The sequence below is a fragment of the Carex rostrata genome, chromosome 29 (assembly GCF_964058835.1).
Source record: "Carex rostrata chromosome 29, lpCarRost1.2, whole genome shotgun sequence".
Classification (NCBI taxonomy): Eukaryota; Viridiplantae; Streptophyta; class Magnoliopsida; order Poales; family Cyperaceae; genus Carex; species Carex rostrata.
The window spans coordinates 3,397,184-3,415,103 of NC_135946.1; the positions used below are offsets into that span (position 1 = coordinate 3,397,184).

Consider the following 17,920-nt stretch of genomic DNA (forward strand, 5'->3'; position numbering starts at 1 on the left):
ACAGTAATACATTCAATAAATATCATTTTTTTTTTCAAGACATGAGATCTTAAATGTTAAACACAAAATTTAATTATATTATTGTCAATTTATCATGATTGTTAACATAAATAGTTTCACATGTAATCTAGCATTCCGTGCAGACTGCGGAGTAGGTCCGATGGCTCCAGAACCGTTTGATCTGTTTTAAGATCCGTACGCTCCGCTTTAATATTTATGCGCACAGATCTTAAAGCAGATTGGACGGTCCTGAAATACATCGGACCTACTCCGCTCTCTTAGGCACAATGTGAATAGGTAAATCTTGTTAGTGTAATAATCTAGAAGTCAATAATACGATAATTTATCACAAAGCTTTGTTCATGAATTGAATGATTAATATCATTTTGTTGCCTTGAGTATTATTGAATTTATGGATCATTTCGAGTTCATGACTGAAATTGTGAAACTCCATAATATAGATAATATATACTCTTAAAAGGTCACTGACCAAGGTAATTAGCAGGAACACTAATTACCGCGATAAGGTTAGTATGTGGATTAAAAGATTGTTAAGTTTTACAAACCACCTGACACGAGATGTCATTTTAATCACATAGATACATGTTCTAGAAACATGGTATTTGACAGACCCCGAATGAAACATTAAATAGAATTGTGTTCGTGTCATTTATGTTTTCATTCAGTGTCACGTTCTACAGTATGAGGTATTTATCGTTCCCACTGAGAAATATGTATGTGTGATTGTTATCCACCGTTGTCCGTAAAAAGCAGTCATAACGGTAGCTTTTTCATATGTATAGCTTAGCTGAGGAAGTGATAGTTTACCAAGAATACTATTTGTCCTTCGTATCTCTATACGAGCTATAGCATCACTGGGCCCCTTGATAGAGTAAGATTATCTACTAGCGGTATAATTACAAAAGTAATTATATTTGATAATCTGCTCAAGATCAAGAAAAGATTCAGTTAGCAAGGATGACACACATCTACCTTGAAACTGATCTGATAGCTATGAGACAGAAGAACAGACACAAGTAAATTGTTTACTGGATCGTGATATTGTACAGTACAGCATCATCTGTGTAATTGGATGGTCATGATGTGTTGCCAGATGCCACCCATGATTATAGAAGTTAAAACAATTTTAACTCTATTTACCAACATAACACAGATCCTATTGGGTCACACCATATAGGAGTTAATCGGAGAATCTTATTGTGATTGATTATAAATTGGTTATGATCAATAGTAAGATGGTTATAATTAATTATACGTGTTATAATTAAATTATAAATGTTATGTAAAAATAACAAGCAAAAACATTGGTTAATTTATAAACGTGTGTGACACGTTGTATAAAAGTTAACCGGTTAATTTATAAATGTGCATGACACATTGTATAAATTACCGAAACAACAACCGCAAGAAAAATATATATAATTGTTCAGAATAATTATACGAATATTATTTGTATTCGGGCCGAGGGCATTCGGGTCTTTTCAGATTCGTCTTATCCGCATGACATGTCATCGATCCTATCCAGATGACACGTCATCGATACCGAAACAAACAACCGCAGAAAAATATATATAATTGTTCAGAATAATTATACAAATATTATTTGTGTTCGGGCCGAGGGCATTCGGGTCTTTTCAGATTCGTGCTTATCCGCATGACGTGTCATCGATCCTATCTAGATGACACGTCATCGATCTTATCCACATGTCATCATCCTTATCCATTCGATGGCATATCTTGTAAATAGGCCGAACTTGGAGGGCATTTTGGTCATTTGGCAACCGACCCTAAACCCTATAAATAGGGGTGGAGGGGTAGAGAGAAAAATCGCGAATTCACTCATACCGTTTCGTGTCGAAACGGATCGGTATTTTCTCTCTTTCTCGGTTTCTCTCCCAAATAGTATTTCGGTTGAGAAAAGAAAGTTATACGTACTTGACGTATAATCTTGCGGGTTGTTGTGGAGTATATTTACGGAATCGATGAATAGTGTTTTACCGAATTTAGCGGTATGTCAGTTTTGCATATTGATGAAACTGAGTAACCGAAAATTCGTGTTTACGGGTTTTCGTCTTTTCCCCGTGAATAGTGTTTTTGCAGAATTCTGCGGTTTACAGTATTTCTGGCAGAAGAAATAAATCGCTCTCCGGTTAGTCCTGGTGGATAACCGATAGAGGCATCAGACGTCTGATGCTCCGTTCCTAGTCGATTCCTTTCCTGGTGAGGCTCTACTCGCTCGGTCTGCATTCCAACTGTGATTTGGAAACAATGTATAAATATGTTATATTAATCTATTTAATTTGTAAGTAGATTAAAGTTTTATAAATCAATCATGGAGTAGATCTGTAAAAAGGATTAAATTGGGTTTTGATGCCAAAGGAATACTGAAGGTGGACCGCCTTGGAAAGTTTCCTGACATACCCCGTTTAATCCTGAGCTTAAGTTGACCGTAGAAATTTTTGTTCTACGGTCATTCCGCAACTTAAGCCTAAAAGAGGTTTTGGTTAGCACCGCGAAACCCCAACAAATCTAAATACATAAATATCATTTGAAAGAAAACAATTTCTCAGAATCAAATGATAATTTTGAACGGCTAATTGAGTCAGAGTATTGGATCAAATTAAAAAAAAAAAACCCTCAAAATTTCCAAATTATGTTGTTGTTTTATTCTCTTGTTATATTTCCATTGCAAAAAAAAAAAAAAGGTGCCACAAATTCATATATAGTTTAAAATAGCGTGATATAAACACAACCAACCAAAAACAAAAACAAAAATGTTTTAGTGGTGGGTCTTTAGGACCATATAACAAGTTATCATGATTGTTAATGTAAATACAAATTTTAATTCTATTATTGCAATTTATCATGATTGTTAATATAAATACAAATTTTAATTCTATTATTGCAATTTATCATGATTGTTAATATAAATACAAATTTTAATTCTATTATTGCAATTTATCATGATTGTTAATATAAATACAAATTTTAATTCTATTATTGCAATTTATCATGATTGTTAATATAAATACAAATTTTAATTCTATTATTGCAATTTATCATTATTGTTAATATAAATACAAATTTTAATTCTATTATTGCAATTTATCATTATTGTTAATATAAATACAAATTTTAATTCTATTATTGCAATTTATCATGATTGTTAATATAAATACAAATTTTAATTCTATTATTGCAATTTATCATTATTGTTAATATAAATACAAATTTTAATTCTATTATTGCAATTTATCATGATTGTTAATATAAATACAAATTTTAATTCTATTATTGCAATTTATCATGATTGTTATTATAAATACAAATTTTAATTCTATTATTGTCAATTTATCATGATTGTTAATATAAATACAAATTTTAATTCTATTATTGCAATTTATCATTATTGTTAATATAAATACAAATTTTAATTCTATTATTGCAATTTATCATGATTGTTAATATAAATACAAATTTTAATTCTATTATTGCAATTTATCATTATTGTTAATATAAATACAAATTTTAATTCTATTATTGCAATTTATCATTATTGTTAATATAAATACAAATTTTAATTCTATTATTGTCAATTTATCATGATTGTTATTATAAATACAAATTTTAATTCTATTATTGTCAATTTATCATTATTGTTAATATAAATACAAATATTAATTATATTATTGTCAAGTTATCATGATTGTTAATATAAATAGTTTAAAGTAACTCTTCATGTAATCTAAATAAATAAAACAATTTTTCAGAATCAAATAATTATTTTAAACGGCTAATTGATTCAGAGACTCAGAGTATTGGATTAAATTAAAAAAAAAAAACTCAAAATTCCCAAATTATGTTCATGTTGTATTCTCTTGTTATATTTCCATTGCCAAAAAAAAAAAAAAGTGCCACAAATTAATAGGTTAAAATAGCAATGATATAAACACAAAGAACCAAAAACAAAAATGTTTGAATGGTGGGTCTTTATATTAGAAGCATAAAGCCAAGTGTGAAGTGTGTATAAGTGTTGTATTTTGTGTGTTGGCAGGGCAACAGATGTGTTCCTCATGTCTTATTTTTGGTTGGTAGAATTAGAAATCTGTCTCTTTCACTTTAGACCGTCCGATTAAAATTAAAATTAATTATTGGTCCCAACCTTTGCATGTGATCAAAACCGTCCAAGTTTAATTTGACATCTCTCTACCTATATCGACACTGCAAACGAATTCATTGTAGAAAACAGTTGTATGGAATGAAACTAATTCAATGTAGTTTTGTATTTCAATTATGTTTTATGTATTTTTTTTTAAAAGTTTAAATAGTCGATCTGTACTGCTCAATATGATCTTTAAATTAAAATGGAGTATGGCTAGTATGACATCAGTGTCATTCAGCTTATATATATAGCACCAACTTTAAAACCTATCGAATCGACTTAAAATGGTGAATTCAAACTGTTCAAACCAATCTGCTTCATTAGTTGTACGTTTACATATAACATTTGTAAATTTTCAAATTTATTTAGTTTAAGTCAAGCGGTCAAATGTGGGAGTTTATACGTTAATAATATATTCATTTTTCAATATTTTTGACCGTTTGACTTCATACTAAAATAACTTGAAAAAAATAAAAATTTTGCATGTAAATGCATCACTCATAAAATAAATTAGTTTGAACGGTTTCGATTAATCGTTTAAAATCTTTTTAATAAATTATTAAGTTGGTGTAATATAACACCGATATCATAATAGCTGGACTCAATAAAATTTATTTGGAGGCCAAATTTTTTAATTTTTTTTTATTTCTTTAGATAGATATAAAATTATATTTTTTTGTGATCTAGAATCATCTGAAAATAAAAATGATTCTGAAAATAAAAACAGATACAAAATAATCTGAAAACAGTGATTTGATCTCTGTAGCTGTGCCGACAGTAGGGATGAGTAAATTGCTCATAACTCGTGAGCCGCTCATAACTCGCTCACTAAATGCTCACTTGAACTCGCTCATTTATCCGCTCACTTAAACTCGCTCATTAACAACTCGCTCATTTATTAAATGAGCGAGCATGAGCATGCCCCAACTCGCTCATTTAAAATTTGTCACATCTAATCCCGCCGCCACATTCAATCCCAAATATTCATAGTTTATACATTTATTTATTGTTTTAAACAGACGCCTCAAAACAGTGTGCTGTTGTTAGTTTATGTTTTTGGATTTATGTTGAATTTTTATTAGTGCTGCTTTAGTTTTTGTTGATTGTTGTTTGTTGATGCTATTGTTAGTTTATGTTGTTATTATTTTATTTTTGTAATACCGTTGATTTTTTTGTTATTATTCTATTTAATTGAATTATGACAATTTATTAAATTTTAGTACTCATAACTCGTGAGCCGCTCATAACTCGCTCATTTAAAACTCGCTCATTTCCGACTCGCTCATTTATTCGCTCGCTTGAACTAGCTCATTTAACAACTCGCTCATTTATTAAATGAGCGAACACGAGCATACCCTAACTCGCTCATGCTCGCTCATTACTCACCCCTAGCCGACAGTGGATATAAATTCAATTAAAGATTTTAACATAATAATTTTGAACTCATACGTACATTAGCACAAATTATATATAACACTAGTTTAATTAAGTGTCAAGCATTCATCATTCTATGAACACTATACTCGTGCTTTATATTAATTGACCGCACCAGAAATTTGGGGACAGCCCACTGGCAATCATTTGTTTAATTTTTTTTTTATGTTAGTAGTTAATATTCCATTAAAGGTGGCAAAAAACCTAACCCCACCAACAAGGCAGTACCAATTTGTATGTCCTTGATTTGTGCTTATTACCCAACAATCACTCCCTTTCTTTGGCTCTCTCTCCTCAGGGGTGTTTATTGGTTCGCTTCGGTTCGGTTCGGTTTGATTCAGTTCAAATTGAACCGAAATAGACAAACTAAAGTTTTATTCGGTTTTTAAAAATCAGATCAAATCGAACTGAAATATAATCAAACTAAAAGTGCTTATTGGTTTGGTTTGGTTCGGTTTGGTTCCATTCGGCTCAGTTCGGTTCAGTTCAAATCAAACTAAAATTTTACTTGGTTTTCAAAAATCAAACCGAACTGAAATATAGTCAAACTGAACTAAATTTTGATTTGTTCCATTGAAGAAGAATATGATATTAATCATAAAGATAATATGTTTTTGTTAATTTTTTTGAACTTTTTAAAAGACGAATTGAAAATTTTTTTTGGGTTCAATCTAACCGGTTTTAAACCCAACCAATAATAGACAAGTTGTTATTTGGTTTATTGGCTCAGTTCGGTTCAGTTTAAATCGAACCAAAATAGACAAACTAAAATTTTATTTGGTTTCCAAAAATCAAACCGAACCGAAATATAGTCAAACTGAACTAAATTTTGATTTGTTCGATTGAAGCAAAATATGATATTTGATAAATATGTTTTTGTTAATTTTTGTGAACTTTTTAAAAGACAAATTGAAAAATTTTGTTTGGTTCAATTTAACCGGTTTTAAACCGAACCAATTAATATACATTTTTGTTATAATTTTTTATTGTTTCTAAATATTTGGTTCTCATGGGAATGAGTTTAAAACTTTAGGTCGGTTCGATTTGACCGATTTTAAAATTTCTAAACAGAACTAAACCGAACCGAACTATTAAATTAGTTTAAAAAAATAAACCGAACCGATCTATTTAACCAAAAAAACCAAACGGTTTAAAATCACCCAACATTCCAACAATCACTCCCTCTCTCCGTCTCTCTCTCTCTACATCTCCAGTCTCCACCTAATTTTCATTTCATGTAATATCTTTATTTTCTCTTTTTAATATAATATAAATTTCTTTTTCACCAACTATACTAAAAGCGCTTGATAGGTAGATCTCTCTTATCTCCACACCCTGCTCTGTCCTCTACCTTTTGTTAGCATAGCAATTAGCAATTTATCTATTAGCATCTTTTGATGCATCTCTATTTCATCTACTTCTTCTGTCTCTCTTTGTTATATTCTGACTCCTAAGCTACTTCTACTAGTAGCTCTCTCTCTCTCTATACCACCTGGGTTGATAACTCACTGTATTAGAAGACTACAACCAACTACCAGCCTGGCAGCTTGGCCTAACTTGGTAAAGACACTAAAAGTGTCCTCCTCTCCTCTCTTTCCCTTTCCCATCTCTTTCTTTTTTTGTTTTCTTGGTTTTTATAATTAACAATCAATACCAAACCTACATTGCTACATAGTAGAGATCCGATTCGGATCAGAGTAGAGGAGAAGAAGGGATCTCTAATCTCTTTACTGTTCAGCAACAAAGGTGAAATCCATAAAGGGGATTCATTCATTCATTCAATTGTACCAAATCAAGAAAGAAAGAGAGAGAGAGAGAGAAAGAGGGAGAGAGATGAAGGTGGCGGTGTTTTTGCAGCAGATGCAGAGTTATAGAGAGAGGGAGATAAAAGGGATCTCTCCTTTCTGGTTACTGATTCACTTGTTGTGTTGCACAGTCAGCACTGTCCTCGGCTTTCGGTTCTCCCGGCTTCTCTTCTTCCTTTTCTTCTCCACTTCTCCTCTTCTGTCTCCCCACCACCTCTCCACCATCACCACCACTACCACCACCACCACAATCACCACCATCACCACCACCATTTCGTCGTTAACCGCCGCCAATTCCACCGCTTCCTCTATCCCCCATTCCAATTCCCACAACACCACTACCACCCCCACACTCACTGCCTTCTCTCAACCCGTTACAACCCACCCGGTCGTTGGCCGCCATGGTATCCGGGTTCGGCCGTGGCCCCATCCCGATCCGGTAGAGATGATGCGTGCCCACCAGATAATCCGACAGGTCCAGCTCGAGCAAAGGAAGATGTTCTCTCCCACCAAAACCCCTAGACCGGTTGTTGTTGTTACGCCGACTTACTCGCGGGCCGCACAGGCGTTACACTTGACTGCCCTTGCACAAACCTTGCGGCTCGTGACGTACCGGGTCACTTGGGTCGTGGTAGAGGCTGGTGGGGTTACTGATGGGACTGCTTCCATTCTCGCAAGGTCCAGGGTCCCGTTTGTGCACGTCGGGTTCGACGAGTCAATGCCTGACAGCTTCGAGGCACGGCGATTTGTGGAGGCCAAGATGCGAGTTCATGCTCTAAGGTGATATAATTTGGTCTTAAATCTGGGTTTTACATGCTTTGATTATTGATTTTGGTTGGCAGGCATTTTAGCGAACACTTTGGTTGTGTTCTGTATTACAACTGTTGCCCTTATTTTTGGTCATTCCAGAGATCATAATATTTTATTTTGTTAATCAAATAATTATTATTTCTCAAGGAAGTAGTTATCTTTGAAATTGACACTTGTGGTCCGAATTAGGTATAATATATTTGCTCATCTATTATTCTCAAAACCTGTTGCAGATTGATTAAGGAACAAAAGATGGAGGGTATAGTCGTCTTTGCAGATGAGAGCAACACGCATGACCTCAAATTATTCGATGAGGCGCAAAAAGTGAAATCAATCGGTGCCATCCGTCTCAGTTTTCTCACTGATCCCAGAAACCCGCACCAAGAAAACAACTTACAAGCCGTACCACCGGTACAAGGTCCAGTTTGCAATTCTAAAGGCCAGGTGTCAGGGTGGCACACACTAGATGTCTCTAATGACGGTTTTAACCCTCAAATGATGGATTGGACTGGGTTTGTATTGGATTTGAAATGGTTATCCGAGAAGGATTTGGATAAGATCGATGAGAATTTGAACGGCTTGTTGGGTGATAATGGGTCGGGGATTGAACCACTAGGGAATTGTGGGGAGAAAATCTTGGTTTGGTGGATCCGGGCGGAGACGCAACCCGATACCAAATTCCCGTCAGGGTAAGTTTGTTAATCCCTTTTTAATTTGGTTCTTAATTTCTTTTACTCTTTGGAGTAAATTTCAAGTTAGAATCCAGTTATTGTAGCCTTCCTTTCAAGTAATAATTGATCACCTAAAATGCTTAATTGACGTGATAATTGATACTGATTTGTTAGGTGATCACATGGTCCTTGTTTCTTTGTTACCTAAAACCTAATTGTTCTGTCTTATGTGGGTCCTTGAAAGAAATTGCTTTAACACCCACTAATTTATGATAATTATTTCTGGCATGAGCGGTTGCTAATTAAAAATAGTTGGTAGGTTTAGATTGCTTTCTTCTTTCTCTGTTTCTCATGTAATATGGTTTAAGTATACATCAAGAGATGTTAAAATGAGAGAGAAAAACCCTGAGAACTTACCAGTACTGGTACAGACTTGATACCCTGAGAGCTTACCAGTACTGGTACTTGAACATCCAAAGAATTATATATTTAATTAATACTCAATTTTTTTTTTTTTGTCTTCTTTGAATCAGATGGGCAATTGAAAACGGAATTCCCTCAAAGAGTGAAACCAACTCAACTGCTAAAAGGAGATGAAATTAAGATACCATGCACATCGACTGGTACCTCTCCTAACTGTCCTTGCTGTTTATTTGAATTAATTTTTTTGGGTTATTCTCGGTACTGCCACTGTTTGCTTTGTTGTTTAAATACTATACCAGGCCGTACCCAGTAAGGCCCAGCTCTGGATTTCGAATAGCAATTTTTGTGCATGTATTTTTGGGCTAGTGCCTACTTCTGGTAAACAAATTTGCCTACCTGTGGGTCCACTATCTATGTGATTTATGCATATGCCAGATATAACAGAGATTGTGTTTCTGTTTAGCTCGAAAGTAAGCCACTGTACTGTACCAATTCCTTTTACATACCACTGTTTAGCTTACACACTACACCAATGCATTTACGTCCCTTGAAAATATGATAAGCAACCTTTTTAGTTTAAGTAGAAAGGTAGAATTGTTGAGAGATTGATTGGCATTTTTAGAAGTAAATTTGGAACAGTGTTTGGTATTATAACTTGTTTGTTTTTCATGTTTTGTTGGGTATTATAGGTATACTCATTTTTGTAGCTTCTATTATATGCAGTACTGTAATGTTGGTTTTCTTTTTCTGACATTTCTTTTTTATATTTTTTTCTTTCAGGAAATACTGATCCTTCATTTAGAACTTGTATTATGTTAATGCACACCAAAACCAGTTTTGGTAAATGTAGAAATCTCTGTGCAAGCATTTATTCTGTTGTATTGTATCTTGTAGAATTCTTTAAAGAGTCAATAAACCCACTTAATTTTGGGTTCTTTTTTTGGGGGCGTTAAATGCCTTGTGATGTACAATTTGTAAAATTTCACCTGTTCTTTGCCTAAATATACATAGAGCAATTATAGTAGACTAATTAGTGTTTTGTTTTATTCATTATGGTACCACAAATGCTAAGAAGTACTTTAAGATTACCAAATTTCTAGGATATTTATCTGAAGTTGTAGTTGTAATTAACAAGATCAAACCTCTGTTTTGCACTTGTTGTAGTTCATTTAAATATTCTCTTCATTTAAACTTGATTCTGAATTGTTGATAGAAGACAAAAAGCCAATAAAAATTAATTAGAGCTGAGACTAAAATCCAATACAACGGCTCCGGGGCCAACTCTTTTGTATTCTTTTCCAAAAGGGTACTTTAATTAGAGCTGGCAAAAAGCTCGTTGCTCGTAGCTCGTTCAAGCTCGGTCCAAAAACGAGCAAGCATTTTTTTTCCGCTCGTTGCCATCCGAAAGGGAAAAAAGGCACACGACTCATGGCTTGCTCGGAAGAAAGCTCGCTTGTTTTTGGCTCAATCCAAAAATGAGCGAGCCACGATTCACTTTCTTTATCTTGAATTCTATGTTAGCTCGATTGTGGCTTGCTTGCTTTAAAAATGAGTGAGGCATGAGTTACCCCTAACTCGGCTCAGCTTGTTGCCGGCCCTCATTTTAATTAATAAAGGAACCATAATAATTATCATTTTAATTAATAAAGAAAATTATCTAGAATATTGGATCGATAAAATACTACATAATACATAAAGAATATGAAAAAACTTAATGATTATGAAGTCAACTTGAGGAGGGTTCAAATGCACCCAAATGTACCCTATCTTTCAAATTCTTTTTCTCCGTTTTTAAAATCCGAATAGTCAATCCGAACAGTTAGATGCGATATATATATTAAGATGTGCTTGGAGACCAAATTTTACGTTTTCTGGAATATTTTTACTATTTATTAAGCCACTTTGAAAATCACTGATTATACATTTTCTGAACCATTGGATCAGCGATTTTCAAAGTAGTTTAATAAATAGTAAAAAAATTTCAAAAAATGTAAAATTTGGTCTCCAAGCACATCTTAATATATAGATCGCATCTAACGGTTCGGATTGACTATTCGGACTTTGAAAACAGAGAAAAATGATTTGAAAGATAGAATGCATTTGGGTGCATTTGAACCCTCCTCTATGAACTTCTTTGAAGAATGACAGATGAAAAGATTTTTTCATATTTATTAAACAATCTATGTTTTTTATTATTTTTTATACAAAATATAATTAAGATTAAAAAAATAACATAAATGATTTATGTTTTTTTAATAAAAAAAACAAATTAGGGAATCACTCATTTTTTTTTTTGAAAAAACCAATAAAAATTAATTTCAATATGAAATTTATTTAGTCGTTTTTTATCTTATATTTTTCATCCGACGCATTCATCCGATCAAAAAACTGAGACTAAAAGTGAAATTAAATACAAAAACTACTTTATAGGCCTGTATCGGCAAACAGATTCAAAAGCCGCTATGTCAAGAACCTTTACTATAGCTTAAAAAAAGGTAAACGATTCCATTGAATGTTCACCGACGCCAGTTTGAAACGCCATCGGTTGGTTACTTTACTCGATATCGGAGTGATGGCCATTGGTTCGGAAACAGATGACAATTATAGATTTTAACCGATAGAGAAGTGTTTTTATTGTAGTAGTGTTTATACATATTAGTTAATTTTATTTGTTTTATATGTTTACAGTTTGAGGGCACATAGGAAAAGCACACTCATTCGCCACTTATATAGTTGTTTATTCTATTTTTTTTTATAGTTACTAATGAAATTTGCAACTTTGTAAAAAAAATATCAATGTGTAAATACTGTTATTATTGGTAAAGAGAAAGATTTATGAGTTGTGTTGTTTTAGTGGCTTTTTGTATGTGTTTTGTATATATGAAACATTATATTTTTATTGAAATGAATTATATTTTACAAGAAAAAAACTATCTTTTTTTGTATATATTGATTTGGTTAATATTATCTTTTTTTTGTATATGCTATTTTCTTTTTGTATATATTGGTCTATATATACTCATCTGTGACCGGCGCCGTTATTATCAACGACATGCTCATGCTACTGACATGCTTTGTAATACATTTTTTTATATATTACTTTGATTAATATTAGTTTCATGTTACTGACATGCTCATGCTAAAATGCTGGGTAGGTAACTGAGGTGCAAGTGTTAAATCTGGACCGTTCTTTTTTACTTGGCACGAATCTCAAAGCAGATCCCCTACAGTTTCATAGGCACCGGATCGAATTTGGCCCAAGTGAGATTAATCTGAGCCGTCCGTATTTGTAGATTGTACCACAAATACCGGAGGGACACGGACTCTTATTGTAAACCTTAACAGATCTATCTTAATTTGTCGACAACGGAGCATATATATAAACTTTTATGTCCCCTCTTTTTGTTACATTTTTATCATTTCGAGCCCAAAAAACAAAGGAAAAACAATGAAGAAGAACAAAAGGGTTAGGATTTTAATTAATGACAAAAAATTTGCTAAACAAAATATAAATAAGTTGGGAAGGCAAAGAAAACAAAGAAAGCCTATCTGTTGGTGGACCCCTTTGTCCAATGGCCCTTGCTTCTTCATCTTTATAGGACAGAAACCCATCTATTTAAGGCCCACAGTTAGGCCCAACCAATTCGTCAGGCAGCCCAACTAAAAGCTATTATATCGGTTTTGATGTATTTTGGGTTTTGTTGGGCCAACTATTATCATTTTTAAATTCTCACTTTAATTGGGCCTTCATTAATTACATATCCTTTCCAAAATAGCAAATAATGTTACCGGACGGACAATAATTGATAGAAAGGGCTAATATTCTTTCATGGCCTTTACCCCACACAAATCTGTACTTACATTGCAACATAATAATAAGTTCTTCTGTACCAATTATTGTTAGAATTCACTCTCTATATTTTATATTCTTCAAAAAAAAAAAAAAAAAAAACTTAGGAACACTATTCTCAATCACCTTTTGTGGATCATCAAGAATCATATCGCAATCACCTTTTGTGGATCATCAAGAATCATATCGCAATTACAATTAATGGTAGAATAAATGTATAAAAGTGCTTCTCTTAATTTTTTTTTTTTTTAAAAGTTAAACAACTTGGTTCTTTTTCCTTCTATAAAAAATAGAATGCCAAGTCATTGTATATATTTTCAGGTAAGGACAACTCTAGGAAAAAAAAGTAGGGTATTTATTTTATTTTGTAAGCAAGAACCAACCAGCATGGAAGAGTGTTTCATCAACATGAACATAGATAGAAATGCTCACACCGCCACCAATTTTTTTTTTTTTTTTTTTGATTTGTACTAGTATTTTTCATTTTTCATTTTTTGTATTGTATGATGAAAAAGATTAATTTGTTCAAGTAGTAGTCATGTTTAACTATGCAATTATCAAGAATAAGGGAACTTATTTTATTATTGCTGCATATTCTACATGAAAAAAAAAACAGCCACAATAAAAACGGTACTATAAAGTAATTTAAAAGCACCTTTAGTACATAGAACATTAAGTAAAAGTTATCCGATGCATGTGCTGTAAAGTGATAGTTATGCTTTTGCCACTGAATATATAGCGGCCATTTTTATTAATATCCTTAAAAAAAAAGAAATTTTAATAATGCCCCTACATTGAATTTTTTGTTAAAAATGCCCCAACCGTCAGGCCCACGGGCGGCCCAAAACAAAAACGGACCGCCCGTCCCACTGGCGGGTCACTTCAACTAGTGGGGCGCCCCTGGCACGGGCGGTTCACTGTTCACTTTTTATATTTTTTATTTTTTAGAGATCTTAGTATTTTGATTTGAATAATTTTGTGAAAAAAAAGTTTTCTTATTTAGAGTGTATGCCAAAAAATAAAATATTTGATATATTTATGAAGTGATGTCATAAATATTTATAACTTTGATTTTTTTTTTTTTTGTGAACTTTGATTTTATTTGTCAGTTGGTGAATTTTCAAAGTTTAATGTTTGAAAAAACTTTAAACAACCATAACTTTGGCTAGGAAACTCGAATTTACGCGTTTGAGCACTTTTCGGAAAGGGGAGAACGGGACGTATTCGTTTTGCCCCGGTGGAACACCGGGCATCGTCGTATCGGAAGCATTCGAATTTCAAAAAAATATCGTTTAGGGTCTCAAAAATTCAATTTAAGTTTTCGTTCGACGGTATGCATTAAAAAACAGCGATTTTCAAACCATCTTAATAAATAGTAAAAAAATTCAAAAAAAATGTAAAATTTAATTTCCAAGCACATTTTAATATAGATTAAACATCTAACGGTTTGGATCGGCTATTTGAACTTCAAAACTAGAGAACCGCCCATCCCACGGGCGCTCCACTAGTGCTCCATTTAATTCATGAAGTAGCGTAGCCTTACTCTACATGTATATATAGAGCAAAGCTAGGGTGTGATGTGCTCACCCAGAGGGTTTGGCGAGCACAACTCCAAAAGTATATCGGATCGACTTTAAACGTCGAATCCAAACCGTTGAAATCCTTGTACTTCATGAGTGATGCATGTACATGAAATTTTTTAAAAGTTTCGAGTTTATTTTTACAAAGTCAAGCGGTCAAAGAAAGAAACTTTTTATAACTTAATTTATAAGTTGTTTTATATATTCAATTTTTATCATTTCTTTGACCGCTTGACCGTGTAGCAAATAAACTCAAAACTTTCAAAATTTTATATGTACATACATCACTCATGAAGTACATGGATTTCAACGGTTTGGATTTGGAGTTTAAAGTCGATCTAATATACTTTTGGAGTTATGCTCACCAAACCCTCTTGGTGAGCACATCACACCCTAGCTTTACTCGTATATATATGTATATTATATATATAATATATGTATATTATATATATAATATATGTATATTATATATATAATATATGTATATATATATAATATGTATATGTATATATGTATATATGTATATATGTATATGTATATATGTATATGTGTATATGTATATGTATATGTGTCTATGTGTATGTGTGTGTGTGTGTGTGTGTGTGTCTATATGTATATATATACACACACATATACATATATTATAAATAAATGAGTTTATAAAAAAAAATTGTATATATGTTTATATGTGTATATGTGTATATGTGTATATGTGTATATGTGTATAGAGTTTGGCAAAAACCCGGGTCGGGTATACCCGCCCGTACCCGCCGCCCGGGGTACCCGTGCCCGCCGCCCGGGGTACCCGTGCCCGCCGCCCGGGGTACCCGTGCCCGAGCCCGGGTATGGGTCGGATACTCGGGTACGCGGGTACGGGCAAAAACCGGATCCCATAAAAGCTTCCTGTCTATACTGGGCGGGTAGAAATTTAGCCATCAGTTTCTTTTTCATCTTATCCCAAGTTCGGATCTTTGGTTTTCCTTCTCTAACACGCCGGTTCCTCACATGTTCCCACCAGATTGAGGCATGTTTTCTCAACTTAATGGCGACTAACTTCACCTTCTATTCGTCAGACAGATTCTTCACATCAAAAACCCGCTCGACGGTATGCAACCAATCGATAAACTCATTAGGATGAGATTTACCCTCGAACTCCGGAATGTCAATCTTCACCCCAAGGTTCCGAAAGGACGGATCAGGTCCTAGCCGAATCCTCTGGTTTCGCCCCCGATTTGGATTCCCCCACGGGTTAAAACCCTCATCTTCGTCGCCTGCTTCAGAAGAGTCAATGGTGTCTGACTCCTCTCCTTCTTCTTCGTTAGTAGAGGCCTCCCGTGCCTCTGCGAGTTGGCGCTCTAACTCTCGAATTCTTCTTCCCATCGCTGCAATCTCTAGATCTCGCTGGTCTCGGTGGCCCGAGCCCGGGTATAGAGTTTTGGACCAATACCCGACCATACCCTACCCGAGTTTACCCGTACCCGACTACCCGACTACCCGTATACCCGACCACTGTTCATCCCATTTCAAAATTCAAAAAATCTGATTTTTTCCCCCCAAACCAACAAAAAAAACCAGAAAAAAACCAACAAAAAAACAAAAAACAAAAAAACCAGAAAAAAAAACAGCAAAAAAAAAAACCAACAAAAAAAAAAAAAAAAAACAGCAAAAAAAAAAAAAAAAAAATACCCGTACCCGCCCTACCTGTACCCGTACCCGCCTTACCCGTCAAGGGTACACGGGTAAGGGTATAGGACGGGTAGGGTATGGGTTTTGAAAATTATACCCGCCATACCCGTACCCGAATACCCTTGTACCCTTGTATACCCGTACCCGAGACGGGTATACCCGGGGTACCCGTACCCGCCCGAGTATAAATACACTATATGTGTATATGTGTATGTGTTTATATGTGTATATGTGTATATGTGTGTATATGTTTATAGGTGTATATGTGTATATGCGTATATGTATATGTGTATATTATACATATATTATAAAAACCATAATAAAGGCCAAGTCCTTAATTAGTGTTATATTTAGACTTGTGATATCCAATTGACAAATAAAATCAAAGTTCACCAAAAAAAAAAAAAAAAAATCAAAGTTATAAAGATTTACGACATCACTTCGTAAACATATCAAATATTTTATTTTTTGGCATACACTCTAAATAAGAAATTTTTTTTTTCACTAAATTATTCAAATCAAAATACTAAGATCTCTAAAAAAAAAAAAAAAAAAAAGGTGAACAGTGAACCGCCCGTGTCAGGGGCGCCCCACTAGGTGAAGTGACCCGCCAGTGGGACGGGCGGTCCGCTTTTGTTTTGGGCCGCCCGTGGGCCTGGCGGTTGGGGCATTTTTAACAAAAAATTTAATGTAGGGGTATTATTAAATTTATTTTTATTTTTTAAGGATATTAATAAAAATGGCCGAATATATAGTCTCCCTTTTCAGATTCTTGGGCTTATTATTGTCCTCTCACATACTTTTCCATATTCTCGTACGCAACACCAAGCTTTACAACTAGAGCCGCACTAACTGGACATGTGTCGTTCTCTCTAATGCTTTCAAACATTTTCAAAGGCTTCAAGATTTACAATAAAACCCATTCAGTCAAATTGTTCATTTAATTCTGTAGAAATAATCGAGGTCATTGAGGTCATGTTTGGTTGTGGAGTAAAGTTAAACCGGATTAAATTTCTTACTTCATGCTAAACCGGAGTAAGTTAATCATGTTTAGTGGAGTAAGCTAAACCACCTCTCTAGGTGATGTAAGTTACTTCGGTTTAGCTCAAATCTTACTTCATCTTAAACCGCCTATGTTACTCCTCGTTTGACTCCTTAAGTGTGGAGTAAGAGGTTTACTCCTCCTCTTACTCCACAACCAAACATGGCCTGAATATGTGGATCAAATTTCAAGTTGTATATATAATTCTTTGATCTGTCTAGATTTGTTGTGGTTGTCGTCTATATCTGAATATGAATCGGATATGTCTTCAATACGCACCGCGTCAACGAGCTACTGAGTTAATTATTTTACCAGCCCTAGACTATAAGACTAAAGACGTCGACAAATCCATTGTGGTAAGCATCAACAAAAGGGTCATGATAATGGAATGTTAAAATTGTTGACTTAGTCCACATGATTGGAAAACTAATAAACT

The 17,920-nt window shown here is 33.8% G+C and overlaps 1 protein-coding gene across 1 annotated transcript; it reads left to right on the forward strand.

The window, feature by feature from the left end:
* The first annotated feature begins 7,086 nt into the window (after nt 1-7,086).
* LOC144546220 (putative beta-1,4-xylosyltransferase IRX14) lies at nt 7,087-10,353 on the forward strand. The gene is made up of 4 exons (XM_078294763.1): nt 7,087-8,202; nt 8,466-8,921; nt 9,437-9,526; nt 10,107-10,353. The coding sequence occupies exons 1-3, from the start codon at nt 7,451-7,453 to the stop codon at nt 9,498-9,500; spliced, it is 1,272 nt and encodes a 423-aa protein (XP_078150889.1). The 5' UTR covers nt 7,087-7,450; the 3' UTR covers nt 9,501-9,526; nt 10,107-10,353.
* Nucleotides 10,354-17,920: the final 7,567 nt, after the last annotated feature.

What these genes read in the sequence shown, in the direction of transcription:
- LOC144546220 (XM_078294763.1), top strand. Translation starts at nt 7,451, where the DNA reads ATGAAGGTGGCGGTGTTTTTGCAGCAGATGCAGAGTTATAGAGAGAGG. An exon ending in ATGCGAGTTCATGCTCTAAG is followed by an intron (nt 8,203 to 8,465) that starts GTGATATAATTT and finishes AACCTGTTGCAG; the next exon opens with ATTGATTAAGGAACAAAAGA. An exon ending in GATACCAAATTCCCGTCAGG is followed by an intron (nt 8,922 to 9,436) that starts GTAAGTTTGTTA and finishes TCTTTGAATCAG; the next exon opens with ATGGGCAATTGAAAACGGAA.